General features: G+C 36.5%; 1 protein-coding gene across 1 annotated transcript in view; it reads right to left on the bottom strand.

Moving 5' to 3' along the window:
* Nucleotides 1-9,350, bottom strand: part of glud1b (glutamate dehydrogenase 1b) — a 20,013-nt gene extending 10,663 nt beyond the window's left edge. The window contains exons 1-5 of the mRNA XM_081392315.1: nucleotides 8,717-9,350; nucleotides 4,100-4,180; nucleotides 3,869-3,924; nucleotides 3,285-3,348; nucleotides 2,307-2,401 (exon numbers count right to left, since the gene is read on the bottom strand). Of these exons, the coding sequence (XP_081248441.1) occupies nucleotides 2,307-2,401; nucleotides 3,285-3,348; nucleotides 3,869-3,924; nucleotides 4,100-4,180; nucleotides 8,717-9,113 (693 nt within the window). The 5' untranslated portion in view covers nucleotides 9,114-9,350. The remainder of the gene's footprint in view (nucleotides 1-2,306; nucleotides 2,402-3,284; nucleotides 3,349-3,868; nucleotides 3,925-4,099; nucleotides 4,181-8,716) is intronic.
* Nucleotides 9,351-17,030: the final 7,680 nt, after the last annotated feature.

Here is a 17,030-nt window from a genome sequence, read left to right on the forward strand (position 1 = left end):
AGTCATCATCGCTGTGTAAACTACAAAAACGTGATTTTGTGAAAACAGTGACGTCATGCGCATGCATACAGCATGTTCAGTCCATAGACTGTAAAAATAGACGGACAGAACATCTCTGCTTCCTTCCACTGCAGAAAAAGAAGCCAAAATATCCCAGTATTGGTCGTTGCCGATTACGTCATTTGGAGCCAGACTCAATCGCATGCACAGCTGTCAACCATGATGTTACACCCCTTTTTATAGCATCAAATAACTAATTAAAACCAAGCTTAATGGGAAAACAAACACCTGAACATACATCTGCGTGATAAGAACTACCTAAAACGACTGAATCAATCTTTGGAAAAAACATATATTTGAAGTGTAATTGGATTTATTACTTTGGCTCGCGTCCCATTCGCTTACATGGAGAGGGCGGGGTTTATGACCTATACTGCAGCCAGCCGCCAGGGGGCCATTGAAATGCTTTGGCTTCACTTTTCAGGACTTGTTTTCAGGACTTTCAGGCACAGTAGGCTCTATGCACGATTTTTTCCGCGTTTTGCCTCAGCCTGCCCAGTTACATCCGGTGCTGCGTCAAAAGCCGTTTTTGCATTCGGTGGAGATAATGGCAAATTACACTCGCTGTTTACAAGAACTTCCAGCGGTTACCGTGAATGATGTTAACAATATTGTGAGGCAGTTAGCGGTCACACCTAAGAGTAAGAAAGAGAAGGGCTTTAAATTATATATTTCGAGCTACATCGACAACTTTGATAGTGATTATGCTCTCATATCAATGCGAAATCCAACTAGCGAATCGGTTTCTAAAATTGTTGTCTACATTTCTGAGAAAATTTATTGTGCCGCTAGTACACTTCGCTATAGAACACGCTATGCGGAAGTAAAGGCGCTGGCTGAGATTCTAACTCTAGCTGAGATTCTTTTTATTTACAAAGTGACATCGCCAACTACTGGCCTGGCATGCATAAAACCAAAAATTAGAAATGTTGCCTTGTCAACAAACTTCTAAATGTATAATACATTATAAATAAAAAATAAATATAAATATAAATCAAAGCTAAATAGAAATATAAAAAGACTAACTTGAAAAAGAAAACTGAAAATATAAAATAAAAGCTCATTTGAAAAATACTATAATGGTTTATAAATTATACTTTTTTTGTTTTTGTCATCTAATGCTCATTTAAAAGTGAATCTTTAAACAAGCTATTTAAGAACACTGTACAAAGTAATCTCAAAATGAATATTAATTTTTCATGCTATACATTAATACCTAAATACACTTATATAAAACAACTGATTTTAATCTTTAGTCTTTTATTTATTTTTTTTTTTTTATATAGATATTATTAATCAAATTTAATTTAATTATTTTTTAATGCCACTTATTTGTTATGAGCCATAATGTGGAAACAACTATTGGTCATAATTTTTTTATAACATAATTTTATATATAAAAAAAAGATATAGACAGGGTCTCAAATGTGTGTCTGACTGTGCTTGTAGCACATCTCATCAAATATTAAGGCTACAGAAAATGTAATGTTACATAAAATGCTGTATTCTTACGTCAAGTTGTTTCTAGAGTGCCATTGTGCTTTTGATGTGACTCTTGCCTTCTTCAGCCTGACTTGGCAAAAATCTTGCATCCAAATACTCTTTCCATGTCTTTTCAGGATTAGTAAAGCTGGATATTGTTTAACACAGTCATCATTACCCTCCCATTTAAAAGTATAAAAAGAGAACAAGATGTGCCCATTCTTTTGTTGCCATAGTGATAGTGCTAGCACTGCATTAGGGGATGATGTAACTATAATAAGAGCCCTCTAGGAGAAATAACCCTGACCACAAGCACCATAGCAAATACAGAGACTAAGAGACTGAGAGAAAAGCTGTACGATGTGGCCATTTCATGGTAATCCACAGCCTCTTTCTGCTTCAGGCATCTTCATACTCCAACTGAACAAGCTGTCATCCAGAATCATATCACAAGGAGGAAAAACACTCCAAAATATGCACATATATAATAAGAAAGCAAACCGGTTGCTATTGTCCGTGCAAATAAAGCTGCGACTTATCCATTTATTAGGGCACTAGGGTAAACATTGCACAGGCTGTCATATAGATAGCATAACACTATCAAAGACAGACAAACAAAGGTTCCTGATAAAGCTAAGAGAATATGAAAGATTCACTTCTTATAGAAGATCTCTGCAGACTATTGTCTTTGTACTAGAGTTTTATGTGTATATGGCATGGTTAATAATTTAATAAGGTGTTAGAAGAAAAGGACAGTTGCTTACAGTGTGGGCAATAGTGTTAGCATAGGTGTCAGCGATCCAGGACATCTCCCTCTCACCGGTGCTCATGTCAGGGGCGGGTACGTCAATGCCAGGTCCTAAATGGAGAGAATAAGGAAGGAAGAGAGGAAAGAGATTGTCAGCTTTTGCGCCAGCCATCATGAACCATGCTAAATGTACTTAAATATGAAAGCTTGATTGTTTGCACATCTCAGGGAAACATATTTTAGGATGCAATGCAACAAATGATCTGAGTAGGCAGCTTGTGTTGTTTTACTGGAGAGCTGGAGTTTCAGTTCCCGCTCTGATGTCGTGAGAGCGTACCACCCTTCCCCCCACAACAGTGCCAGTTGCTTTGGCCAGGGAAAACAGGAAGGCATCCAGAAAAACAGCTACGCGAACAACCTAACACCCAGAATTCATTTCCAAAAACAGCTCCAGAGGGGGCAGGGAAGCACACAGCGGGGCTTATTTTTGACAGCACCATGGTACTGAAGCTCTTCCGGGTTAAAAGTGCAGGGAAGCACAGTTAATAACTCAATGAGGATTTCCTGATATCTCCAGATTTGTTGCAAAGCAGTGATATCACAAAAGGTATCATAGTGTGCAAGTGATTGGGGAGATAAGGGATAAGGGATTTAGGGAGAACACATCTGCTAAGACCATAAACAGAACTATATTTTAAGTGTTGTACTGTTATATTCATAATAATATTAATATTTAAACAGTTTGGGGTCTGTCTTTAAAAAAAAAAAAGAAGTTTATTGTGTGCACCAACGCTGGATGTGCATCAATTTACAGTAAAAATTAAGATTTTACAATATGCAATATTGTAATACAATTAAAAAATTACACTTACTCGAGTCTTCAGTCACATGATCCTTTGGAAATCATTCTAATATGCTAATTTGGTGCTCAATAAACATTTCTTATTACTATCAGTGTTAAAAACAGTTGTGCTGCCTAATGAATCAAACTCACCAATGAATCCCTTTTTGGCCAGCTCAATAGTGAATCTTCTTGTGATTTTCTCCAACTCATTATCCTGAACAGCACAAAACCAAAAATCTATATGTAAATCAAAAAGTGCTTCTCTGCATCAATCACACAATGCTATTTTTTACCCTCTCTCATAACTTATGACAGCCTTAAAAGCAAACAACTGAAATGCCACATTTCAAGCTAAAGGTCTTAGTGTTAAAATCGGTAAATTGATTGATCAAACGAATGAACAAAATGAAAAAAAAAAGCAATATCATAGCAAGTTCACCTATGGAAATAAGTAGTAACAGGGTAAAAGGAAACACTTAGACTCACTTTAGCAGTAAGGTTAAGATAGAAAATAAACAGAACGACAAAGAGAAGATCTTTATATTGTGGACTCCATTATGCAAAACTTCATCCAATCAGGGAACAAGGCCCATTTAAAAGAGAAAGGAGGACTGATGGCATGTGTTTCCACTTCATCAAGCACATGAAAAAGGCAAACACAGCCCACTGACACGATAAAGAGTTATTTCTGGAGTCTGTGTGCTCAGAGTCTATACATGTGTGCTGGTACTTACAGAGTAATTCCTGGGGTTGATTTTCACTCCAGCTTTTGCTCCGCCAAATGGCACATCTAGAAGAAGATAAATTATGTCTAACTTATGAGTCTTTAGACTTTCTGAAAAAATATAACAACAGCTTTTTTCTATTTGAGTGTAGGAGAGAGATCTAAAGCACAATTCAGCAATATACCAAGTGGAAAATTCACCCAAAGATGTTGAGGGAAAACAAAACCCTGCAAAGCTTACCAACAACAGCACACTTGTATGTCATCAAAGAGGCCAAAGCTTTAACCTCATCCACGGACACATCCATGCTGTATCGGATACCTGAAAGAGAAAAGCAAAAGGACCCATGAAACTGGACTTAAATCACAGCCATTACAAAGAGTCAATTGGTTACGAAAGATCTTTCCTCTACCGACTAATGTGGATCAAACACCAAGAACACACACAATGGGCTTAAACAAACAGACACTCTGTAGCTATACAGACTCTTGGCTGGTGTTGCTAGCTGTGTCTTCATGCTGAATTGACTGAAGATAAACAGAACAGATACGACAAGATGTCGTCCGACTTTGCGTATAATTAGACAAGAAAACATATGTAAGACGTTACATTTCAATTTCAAACAATGCAGTTTAGAAATAAACCAAGCTTAGACCGTTCTGAGACTTTTACGTGGATTCACCAGTTTAAGGAGGCAGCAGGTCAACTTTTTCCAGCTATGCAGCTAAAATTCCAGCTCAACGTCTGTCCTCTGGTCACGCTCCATTAGGACAGGTGCTACCATCACTTCCTTCTATCGGCCTTATGTTGGTTTCCTAAATCTGGCAACAGCACGGGCGCGACCTCAGAGGACACAGAGACTGTCTTAAATAAAGCATACTGCCACACATTCATATGCTATTTTAAATGACAAACCATGTGTCCTGTTTCGTAACAATGAATTTATAAACGTGTTAATAGTTGAACAGCAATGAATGTATCAGGTTTGCAATTAAATCTTGATTATCACTTATAAGGACACATTTAAATGCAATCACATTTAGTGCTGCACGGAAACCCAGTCATTCCTATATGAATGCGTGCAATCAGGAGTTTAACATGGGGGCATTTTCAAGTTGTTCACGCGAATTCACCGCGCTGACATGCAGAAAGCTGCTTGGTTTGAAAGTGACATGACAATGGACCCATTTTTGCATGTGACCACACATTAATAATGCACATTATGCAAGATTAAAAATACACTATAAAAATAAACAAAATATTAAAAGAAACAACACCACTAGGATTCCATTGGACCATTACATTTCCGTTCATTCATGACTGCGGGATAAGGATTGCATGAATATTCACTACAAAAAAATATATAATGAAATAATAATAATTTTAGAATTAACCTTGTATTTCCAGGTTGTAAAAATATCTAAATATACACCAGATAAAAGGAAACATGGAACATAACAAATGGAAGTACATGATATTCTGTCTGACCTGGAGAAGTAAAGGGTATCTGAATGTCATGTGTGCTGGGGGAGTCATGTGCATTTGTGAGTATGTGTGCGTGCGTGTGTGCGTGTGTGTGTAGGCTGTACTGACTCGGGCTACATCATGAATCTTGATTGATTGTGTGAAAGAGTGTGTACGCCCTGGCAGACGTATCAATCCCATTTTACGATTAACATAAATGACACTGACATTCTGCAAAAGCTGTAGAAAATGAGACTGGGAATTATTTAATGATATTTAATGACTGATTTGGTCACAACGTTTCTGTAAATGCAGACGAGGATGCCTGGCCCAAACGAGCCAAATTATGTGCTCTAATGTTTAATCGTATTTAATTTCATAATACTAGTGAGAAACCTGCCAACATACAGGCCAATAGATATGGAACTAGACCACTGAACATGACGTTTTATTGCTGAAAAAAATCAATAAGAAAATCAGCCCCTCTAGGCGTCGTTTTGTCTGCATCTAAAAGCTCACCTGCTGAACAGATGTGTTTTTTTCCGGCTATATCTGAAATGGTCTACACACAGAGGGGAGGGGAAAATGGTGTAAGAGAGCTGGCAGGGGCTCTTAAATGGAGGAATGACTCAGCACTGATCACCTACTAGAAAAATAAAAAACACAGGAGACCTTTCCAGAATCTCCTTCAACTCCACTTATCAAGCCAAATGTGCTTTATCATAACCAGGATGTGCACTTTCTGCACAAGTGTGACTCACAGCATCCTTTTTTTCCCATTACACTTGCATATAAAGGATATACAGCCAAAAAGTTTCTGCTGATCTAGTGATTCTGATATTCACGTGCACGACTTTGGCTGATGAAACTGATGTTGAAATGCACAGAGCCATTAGCTGACGGTGTGTTCTGGCTGAATTGCTCTTGTACTTTGTAATGTGTACCTAATCTTGTCTATTACATACAGATAATGTCAATCACAGCACTTTTGTCAGTGATTTGAGCCAACAAGATCAAGAGTCTGCATCACATTAATGATTAAAAGTGCTGAAACTGATGTCAAATGTTTTGATAACTTACGAACATTTGCAAATTTTAACTACAAACCACCTGAATATGCAAAATGATTGACAAGCAAGCGAGTGTTTCTGATTGGCTGGTTCAGATTCATCCAAGACACTTTGTGTCGGCCATGCTTTAAATGGGGAACCTTTCACTAAATGCAATATTTGTAAGGATATTTTATGCATGAAATTCAAAATTGTAATACATTTGCTAGCCGGCATTGGTTTGTGAAGAGATAATGATCCATCAAAAAAAGGTTGTTGTGCTGAGATGATTATCTAGCCTATATATGGTTTTATATGCATTGTTTGTGGTTTGGATTTTGGGATGTGGGCGTGCACTCAAAAATGGAGGATGTGCACTCAAAAATGGAGGATGTGCACTCAAAAATGGAGGATGTGCACTCAAAAATTTGCTCAAATATATATATATATATATATATATATATATATATATATATATATATATATATATATATATACACACACACACATTTATTATGTAAACAAGACCTTTTATGTTAGATGCGATTAATCGATTTGACAGCACTAGTTATTAGACCTTTTATTAAACATCACAAGGTCAATTTAAAAAGAAAAAGAAACATGCACAGATTAATTTTTTTACAATTAGATCCACAACATGCATTTAGAAAATAGAAAGGATGAATTTAATTTCATGCCAACTTTAAGTACTACTATTAAAAAGGAAATCAGTATCTTTCAGATTGGGAAGCTGTGGCCTTCAAGATTAAGGATTATTATGGACTCACTACAAGACACAGATAAACAAGTGAAAAGAGAGAACAACGCTTAGCTTCCACACACGGCAGAAGATTTCTAGTCAATATCCATTATTATATGCATTAACATGAGAACAAATACACACTGGTGAGTTAGATGTCTCCAAGCAAACACTATTCATTTACTCAGTAAATGTGAGCAGAGTAGTCCTATCATGCAGATGAAGGGTCAGAGCGCCTGAGCCCTACCCCATAACCACCCTTACAACCCTCTCTCACGATACGTCACCTCACAAATCACCCACAATGCAGAGCCATGATGACATCCCCCCCTCCCACTCTGCACAGCCTAAATCTCTTGATTGGCCACTGCTCCTCAACATCTGCTGTTAAGAATGAATGTGATTCTGTGGGCCTCAACGTGATTTACAACGTGCCTCGCTATGGACGTAAACCCCTTCTATTAGAGTATGCATGTCTGTAAATCACAGAAAGCAATCGGGTACAATCACATCTTATGCTTTTGTTTGGACAGAATATAGATTCCATAAAACCTCAAACTTATCAGCTAGCACCAAGGTAAATGTTTATTAACCTAACATGAACGAACCTAACTGAATGACATGAATGATCCTTTGTGTCATGAAAACACACAGTTGACTTGAAGCAACTTGTTTCCTTTGTTTGGCAAGAGGGTAAAATCAGTTGCAAGTTAGTATAAACAGCAGAAACAGGGCTGTTCACATTAATAACCTACAGTATAAACGTGTCAAGCTGGCAGCATATTCTGAGGGCAAACTGAAACCGCAGATATTAAAACAAAAAAAGTAACAAAACAAGGCAAACAAGGAACACTAAAGCCTGATAGTCCTGCTAGGGCCATATAATTTCCCCATGCTATTTCATCTGGAATGTTAAGTTTGATAAAAAAAAAAAAAGAAAAAGATTCACTAATACACATAGAAACACACAGGTCTTCACTTATTTTTCTATCAGCAACAAAATCTCAACTTTTCACACGTGACATTTTAAAAATAAAGACAAAAATAGATTATTACTGTAAAGTAAAATATAATATTTGGTGTAATAGTATAAAGTTGCACATTAAATAATTATCATTATTATTATTATTAAGAAAAACACAAGCAAGAGTGCTGTTGAACTGAATATCAGGCTGTGATTCAGCCATAGAGGTCTTCTGCGAAACTTTTATGAAGTGAAAGACTTTGTTTAATGTAAAAAATAAAATAAAATAAAAATATATATATATATGTTCCTGTCTACACTGTGTCTGGCTTCAGTCCCCAGGTAACACATACACCTGTGCAGGAGCAAGCTGTGTCAAGGTGATTTATTACTGACAGGGGGACCAGTCAAATCTAGCCAAATATTTCAAACATTTTAAAAAAGAAAGAAAGAAAAATAGAATAGGTTTGCAAGTCATTTCGCCAACCACTGTCAGCATCTGTAGGCCTTCTTGCAACTGCAAACTGCTGTGAAACCTTGTTGCGCAAAACACATGACAAGCAACCCGATCTGTTATGCCTTATTACAGCACGATATAAAACAAATATCTCTTAACTTACCTCCCTTGCAGGGAGTTCTGTGCTGGCTGTGTTGTGCCCGGTAACCCTCGATAACCTCCCATTCTCCGTTGTCTCTCTTGATGGGGAAGGACACGCTCAGGACGTGGTTGCAGGGCTTGATGATCTTGAGGATCCCCCGCACACGGTGTCTCTTCTGCTCCGGCGTCTCCCGGGTCTTCAGGTCCTCCACCAGCTTGTTTTCGACGATAGCAGCGCCGCGATCGAAGAAGCCCTCCACCATCCTGAAGAAGTTCGGGTCATCTTCCTTGTCAGCGGCATCGCTGTACTGACGCACCCTCAGCAAAGACGAGGAAGCCGGCAGAGCGGACTCGACGCATCCCGAGGCCAGAGCGTTTCCCGCTCCGCGAGTCAGCAACTCCCCAAAATACCGGTACATGGCGACAAGGGGCTTTGAAAGTTACGGTACAATGGAGAAATAAGAAATTAAAGGATGGTGGGTTATCGACGAGGTGAAAAAGGGAAACGAAAATGGGGGTAAATGAACGAGACGACAGAAGCTCCTGAGCCTGCCTCGTCCAGTGTCAAAGTGACAGCGCTCATGCCTTCTCGCGCTTTAAAAGGCAGCGGCGTGTTTAGAGGAGTCGCGCGAGCAGACGGAAGATCACTGCGTGTCAGGGAGGAGGAGGAAACGCACGCGCTACTTTTAAAACTCTTATTCTTTCAGCTATATTTTAATTTTATCTGATTAATTAATTTATGATATTATTATAAGTATTGCTATTATTTAACCTCGCTTATAACATAAAAAAACTTCATACATGTTTTCAAAATGACTTTTCATTTAGAAACATTAATAATGCACATTAATAATTTTTGTATGAATTGCAAATTTGCAATGGCAAAGAGTTCAATAAAAAAAACTTAATAGATTCAGAAATGACAAAAAAAGTTACAAAGTAAAAATAAAACAGGTCAAAATAAAATATAAATATGCAGATAAAATCAACTACAATACTATTGGTGATCTGTGGATGTGTTTCGCAAGAAACTCTTAATCCATTGAAATGTTCATTATTATTATTAAATTTGAATCACTTACAAAAGTCCATATTGGTTAAAAACAGTCTCACCAATTATAGCACACATTGTTTTGTCATACACACAAATTTATAAAACTTGCACACAATATTATGTTATTTGTTACAGTAGCAAAGCCACAAAGCAAATCAAAGTCCTTCCAGTTTCTCCCTGGAACCTGCCGTCTGTCCACCAGTCTCAAGGTCATTGCTAAATTAATGAGTTCCTGCTGTGTTTTTCAAAATCAAACAACTGAAAATGAATATGGTCTATAAAGTTTATTAAATCTTTAACAGAAAGATTTTTTATGACACACTCTAATAAACCAAGTCTTTACTTCCTGTTCTGTTGATCATCTGATAGGCTTGCTTTAAAGGGACAGTGCACTCCAAAAGAAAATTCTGTCATCATTTACTCACCCTCACATTTTTCCAAACCTGTATGAGTTTCTTTCTTCTTTTGAACACAAAAGACGATTTTTTGAAGAATGTTAGTAACCAGTTGGCGGTAAACATTGACTTCCATATTTTTTTTTACTATGGAAGTCAATGGCTGCCGTCAGCTGTTTGATTACCAACATAAAATATCTTCTTTTGTATTCAGCAGAAGAAAGAAAGTCATACAGGTTTGGAACAACTTGAGGGTGAGAAAGTAATGACAAAATTTAGAATATTTTGGTGAACTATCCCTTTAAATTCAGGCCTCTCCTCCAAGCCCCTATTTACCAGCTGAAGCAGCAAGACCACTTTTGACAGGAAACACGTTGAAAACCAAAACTGCTGTATTTAAACTGTTTTTCTATCCAACCAACTGCTGATTGATTTCTGTTTTTCACTCTTCATTCATCTTATCTAAAGAAACTGAATTATATCACTATGCACTCAGATTGTCTTTAGCCGTACACCTACAATGGCCAATACGGGGGACGTGTTTTGCTGTTATTGAATTCACACCAGTCTAACCTTTACACTGAGCTCACATTACCCCAATGGACTCTGCACAGAAGATAAGATTACGATTGATCCCCATGGAACCTGGTACAAATTGGCCCCAAGTCTAGTTAAGAAAATAAGCAAATATTAACTATAAGCTTTAGAAGGAGTATTTGCTGATTATTTGTCATCCATGGAACCTGATACAAATCAGCAAATACCTTTAGAAGGAGTATTTGCTACCCAAGAAAAGCACAGACTGGCTAGTCTCTTGGATAGTGTTTATGTGTAGCCAGTATGTGAGAAATCAATCCCATCATTCAGCAAAAAATAGCTGTTCATTTGTATGTCTTCCCATGACAGTTTGATTGTTTCTCAATGCATCTGTTTTGTTCTTCGCTGGCTTAAAATCAACCAAATTGTTTTGGTACAGTAAGACAAAACTCTACATTAGAAGCTCAGAGGACAATATGGAAACCTTGATGGTTTATAATGTTTCAGTTTTCTCATCATGCTAATTTGTAAAGTTCATTGTGCTTACAACCTATTCGTATTGACCGAAGGGTCAGTGTATCATGCTTTATGCTACAACCATTGCCACAACGATGAGTATCTATTGTCAAGGGATAGTTGAAGTCTCTCATCAGAGTCAAACAGGATAAGAGAAGATAACAGAGAGAGAAAGAGATGTTATGCAATTTTCAGTACTCTCATTCACAGCTAGTATCTGTGAAGTGGTGAAGAGTTATAAAGATATGGTAGGAAAAACTAAAAGCCAATGCAGTGATATAATAAAGTTGTGCTCAGTGACAGTGATGCCATATAGATACAGTTGCTTATTTTCTAACCAAATTAATACAAAAACACGATGGAATTACAATTATTATTGCCTGAAGGATTTATAAGAACGCATATCATTATTTTTTTTAATTTAATATATATATACAGTACCAGTCAAAAGTTTGGAAACATTACTATTTTTAATGTTTTTGAAAGAAGTCTCTTATGCTCATCAAGCCTGCAGTGAAAAAAAAAAAATTTTGAAAAAAAAATGAAAAAAATTCTTTGGTGTCTTATGATCCTTCAGAAATCATTCTAATATGATGATTTGATACTCAGTTATTATCAATGATGGAAACAGTTGTGCTGTTTAATATATTTTTTGGAATACTTTTTTCAGGATTCACTGATGAGTAAAACGTTAACAGCATTTATTCAAAATAAAAACATTTCTAACAATATAAATCGTTACCATCACCTTTTATCAATTTAACGCATCCTTGTTGAATTAAAGTACTAATTTCTTAAAAAAAAAAAAGTTATTGTTCCCAAACTTTTGAACGGTAGTGTATATTGTTACAAAAGATTTCTATTCTAAATAAATACAGTTCTTTTTAACTTTTTATTCATCAAATAATCCTGAAAAAAATATTATCTCAGCTTATAAAAAAATATTAAGCAGCACAACTGTTTCCAACATTGATCATAAATCAGCATATTAGAATGATTTCTGAAGGATCATAAGACACCAAAGACTGGAGTACTTGCTGATGAAAATTCAGCTTTGCATCACAACAATAAATTACATTTTAAAGTATATTAAAAAAGAGAACCATTATTTTAAATTGTAATAATATTTCATAATATCAGGTTTTTTTTTTTTTTTTTTTTTTTACTGCAGGCTTGATGAGCATAAGAGACTTCTTTCAAAAACATTAAAAATAGTAATGTTTCCAAACTTTTGACTGGTACTGTATATATATATATTTTTTTCTTATTGTTTCAATAACACATCAAATTAAAATATATTTATAAATAATTTAAAAAATCACCAGTAAATAAATCAATAAATAATAGCCTACAGTAACAAAAGCGGCAACAATAACACACACACACACACACACACACACACACACACACACGAAATCTAATATATTTTGCTGTTGCATTAATCTTTGATTAAGATGTTCATTTTACTTGACTTTTTAATAACCTATTATGATACAGATTGTTGTAACGGCAAATGTAATAGGGTACTGTTTAAGAGTAATATTTGATTTAATCAGCATGTTGATGATAGAAGAATAATTAATAGGGCCGGAGTAAAGGAAAGGATTTGTGTTTTGGTCTGTTCTGTCTCACCCCCCTTACATGGTTCCTCTTCACACAAGACTGACATACAATCATTTATCATGGTCGTGTTTCAAAGGGCAAGCGCTTGGCCATTATTGGTTCACACACCGACAACACCCTTTGTGTGATTGGATAAATGGGGAGGAGGGTGCGTTGAGGGCGGGGAGAGGTTGTAAATGAACTGTGCTTTTATGTGTCGTTCCAAGAATGGCTTCCCCTTTACATTGAAAAGAATGTGCAGCCCCCTCTCTTGCATTGTGTAGCATTTCTTCTTTCAGGTTTTGGGAATTTGTTACGTTTTCATGTGAGTCCACAACGCCCCAATGACACCCCAACTCCACCCCCAAGCTAAACTGCAACTCTGCATGTGAAGTCTCATTCAGTTAAAGGGACAGTTCACCCAAATTTTGTCATTACTTACTCAACTCACCCTCAAGTTGTTCCAAAACTGTATAAGTTTCTATCCTCTGTTGAACCCAAGAATGTTGGTAACCACCAGACAGTGGATGACGGCACCCATTGACTTCCATAGTTCCATACTATTGAAGTCAATGGGTGCCGACAACTGTCTGCTAACCAACATTATTTAAAATATCTTATTTTGTGTAAAAGAAAGAAACTCATAAGGTTTGGAACAACATTTTTCCACACTTACTTTTAATTTCTGATGAATGAATATTAGGTCATGAAGAGAACTGAAAAAAATCATTCTTAAATAGGCTATCACTGAATATTCCAGGTTTTAAGTATAGCCTACGGAATGCTCATATGAATAATGCTGTTCTAAAAAACCTGTCTTAGAAAGCATGAGGTTTGTGTGCACTAAATAAAAGGGAGGGTGTCCTGGGTGGATTCTGTCATCCAGTAGACATATGTTTGTCTCTCTGGCCTGTTTGCAGAGTTATTGGGTTGTGGTTATACAGTGTAAAGTGCTCCAATAGTGACATCCCTTGGCCAAACTGAGTAGGCCTACTTGTTAAAATGCACTCTGAGCCAATAACGATCCTGTAAATATGGCCAGGATAAAAGGAGTAGAACATATGATGTGCAGCACAGGGGCGTCGGACAGGGGGTAATAGTGGAACGGGGGGGGGGATATATTTATATATATATTGTGCTGTTGTGAGAGGCCCGCCCCTTGGTTCTGTGACCGGGGCCCAACATTTGGTGCTATGCCCCAGTGCAGCAGAATGCTACTTTAGCCATGACTATATATATTTTCCCAGAATGACCATTTGGAATGTGAAAAACAACAGGCCTACATTGAGCTAATATTTGTTTTATTAGGAAAATATGAAATTTTATAAATTAGGCAACTAAAAATGTTAAGAAGTTGTTTTTATTCTATAAAGTCCATGACATTTTGTTGCTATGCAATAAAAATTACGACCCATAATGCTGATTTGGTGAACAAAATGTTTTTCGTCGTTGAACTATCGAGGAGTTTTGACATGTATTACCAGAGTCGAGCTTGTGTTTTATACGAACATTTGTAGAAAACGAAACAACTGAAGTTTTCCTGTACAGGTCCAAGCTCATTGGATAAGTGAATTTAACTGAGGTGACAAGTTTGACATCATTATCAAACATTATTTTGATATCAGGAAATTCGAAGATGGCGTTTTGCTGTAATTGCCACTAGATGGAAGCCAAACGTCAAAAATGAATCGTTGGCCGTTGAACACAGGAAAAGAAACACTGTGCTAAACTATCTTGAGATTATGTGTATTTCATGTGAATGGTTTCATGTAGTTTCCCTTCATTTAGGTTCATTAAAATTTCCCCTCGCTCATTCGCTTTATAACCTCTTAAACCAATTCACATTAGCCTATATTATAGGCTGCCTGTAACTATGCTGAACTGATCATTATTCTGATTAAAAATAAAGATTTTAATATTTTTTGAATTTCCACAAATGTCCTGGTGTTTTGAATGGTGTTTTACATGACTAAGCTACATGCAGAGGCGACAGTAGAGGTTTCGTGATGAACACACATCTAGACAGCCGCACAGAAGAGTGTGAATATGAGAAAGTCAAGAGGTAAAGTGTCGAACAAGTTCCCACGAGAAAGCTCCAGTCGTGTGCCTTACAGCCGGAAATGGTGGTTATTGTGGTTTGAGTTTTTGCATAAAGTTCAATGCATCTGCCTGGCGGACACGAGTCACTGGTCTCGAATCAGTCACTATGTCAGCAACAGAGAATGTCGAATGCAATGTTTGCAATGTAGCTGAATAACAGTTCTACATCGTCTCGTTCCTGTTTTACAAATCACAGCTGAAATCTTACGCTTCTTCGTGTCTGGTATTCAGGTAGAAGCTGCATTAAGGTCGCCGTCAGGTCAAGCTGCTGCAAAACGGCACAACACCCTGTTGCACCTTGAGAACTATGACCAACGGCAGACTAACGTTAATTCCCCCCATCTATCCACCAAACTAACATTAAAAAAGCCTCACAAAATGGTGCACTCTGAATACCCCGGAAACATAACTCAGACATATTTATTTAGATTATTCCTCTGTGGAAATCATACTGTCCAAAAGGTCATTGTGTTACAGCATAACGCAAAGCTATGATGATGATCATAATAATAATAATAAATCATAACTAAACTATTGTCCTCACAACAAACCGACCAGCAAGACATACATAAGCACTCTTACGCAATGTTTCTATTAATAAGCGAACAATGGTTATTTCATTATTTTCCAGTAATGTTAAACATATAAGCTAACTCAACTTGAGAAACTATAATAAACATGAAAATGATTTAGAATGCCATATGGCTATTCTTATCCTTATTTCTAATAGGTGTAATTTAAATGAACTGTTACATTTTATTACATAGGCCTAATTCTGAGTGACTACAGTTCTTGATTGTGGCTTGTATTCTAATGATCTATTGACTCTTCCTTATTTGTGTTCCCCTTCTCCATGGAAAATAATGGTCTGCCACTAAGACCCTGCACATTATGGGAGGCTCTTAAAGAGGCCTGTAATCCCATTGGGAATAATCCTGCTTGGTTTCCATCCGCATCTTTCATGAGAAAATGCAATTTATTTGCATAGCAAAAATAAACAAGTTTGACAAACAGTCTATCAGTCCCACTTCTGTTATTTTATGTTATGCTCTCAGATACAAGTTTTATGTGAGCAAGAGGTGCTTTAACAAATCAACACATGAAAATAAAGTTAAAAAATAACTAGGCTATACTTGATGCAATGTTTAATAATTAATTTGAAACCTTATACTGTTATAGAGCACAAAATGTACCTGTACTCTACAAAATGTATAACAATGCACAAAATAAAAATAGTGTGTTACTATATATTTATTTATTCACTGCAAATAAATTACCAAAGAAATCCAGAATAAGGTAAGATGCATGGTTAAATATGAGGGTGAAAGGACTAAAAAAGCTAATTTAATAATTGCATGCAAAGTTATGGTGTTTTTGAAAGACTTATAAAAAATATAAAGGATTTGCCTGGTTTACCCAGATTATTTTGATTAATGGCTAGAAAGATTTCCAGGAACCACATGCTAGTTACATAATATTTAAGTTTGACCCCAATTGTAACAGATTGCATCAGTGACGTGATTTAGGTTATGAAACATCTATTGTCACACTGAAACAATTACTGGATACATATTGCTGACTTCATATGGGCAATATTAAACAAAATCACTCACTTTTAACCTCATCACATTGTGGAAACTTCCTCTCTGAAAGTGTGCCAGTGTTCTTGCAATCAGATTGTATCTTGCCTTAAAAATTATGATAATATTTCCATTCTTTTCAATTTTTGTTTCTCAGATAGACATAAACACAATGCCTTTTATTGTGGTTGTAGCATGGACGCACAAAGCCATCCTTGAAAAACAACATCTCAATAGTCACAAAATTGTATGATATTTCAATTCTTCTCTTTTTTGTTTCTCAGCTACAAATGAACACTATTCTTTGATTTCTAATAATAACCCTTATCTTATGTGAGTGTAGCATACCTATTGAAACTCTGAGAAATCCTCACACATCCAGTTCCACACATCCAAATCCATACAAGCCAGTCTGTTTATTCTGAATTGTGTGACATCCAAGCTGCAGCCTTTCAACATCATGATGCTGTTAGCTTTCTGAGGTAGTCAGCATCAAATGTAAGGATCTTACACATCTTACTCTCATCTCTTACTCAAATTATCCCACTGAAT

Source organism: Scardinius erythrophthalmus (genome assembly GCF_964197995.2).
Source record: "Scardinius erythrophthalmus genome assembly, chromosome: 18".
Classification (NCBI taxonomy): domain Eukaryota; kingdom Metazoa; phylum Chordata; class Actinopteri; order Cypriniformes; family Leuciscidae; genus Scardinius; species Scardinius erythrophthalmus.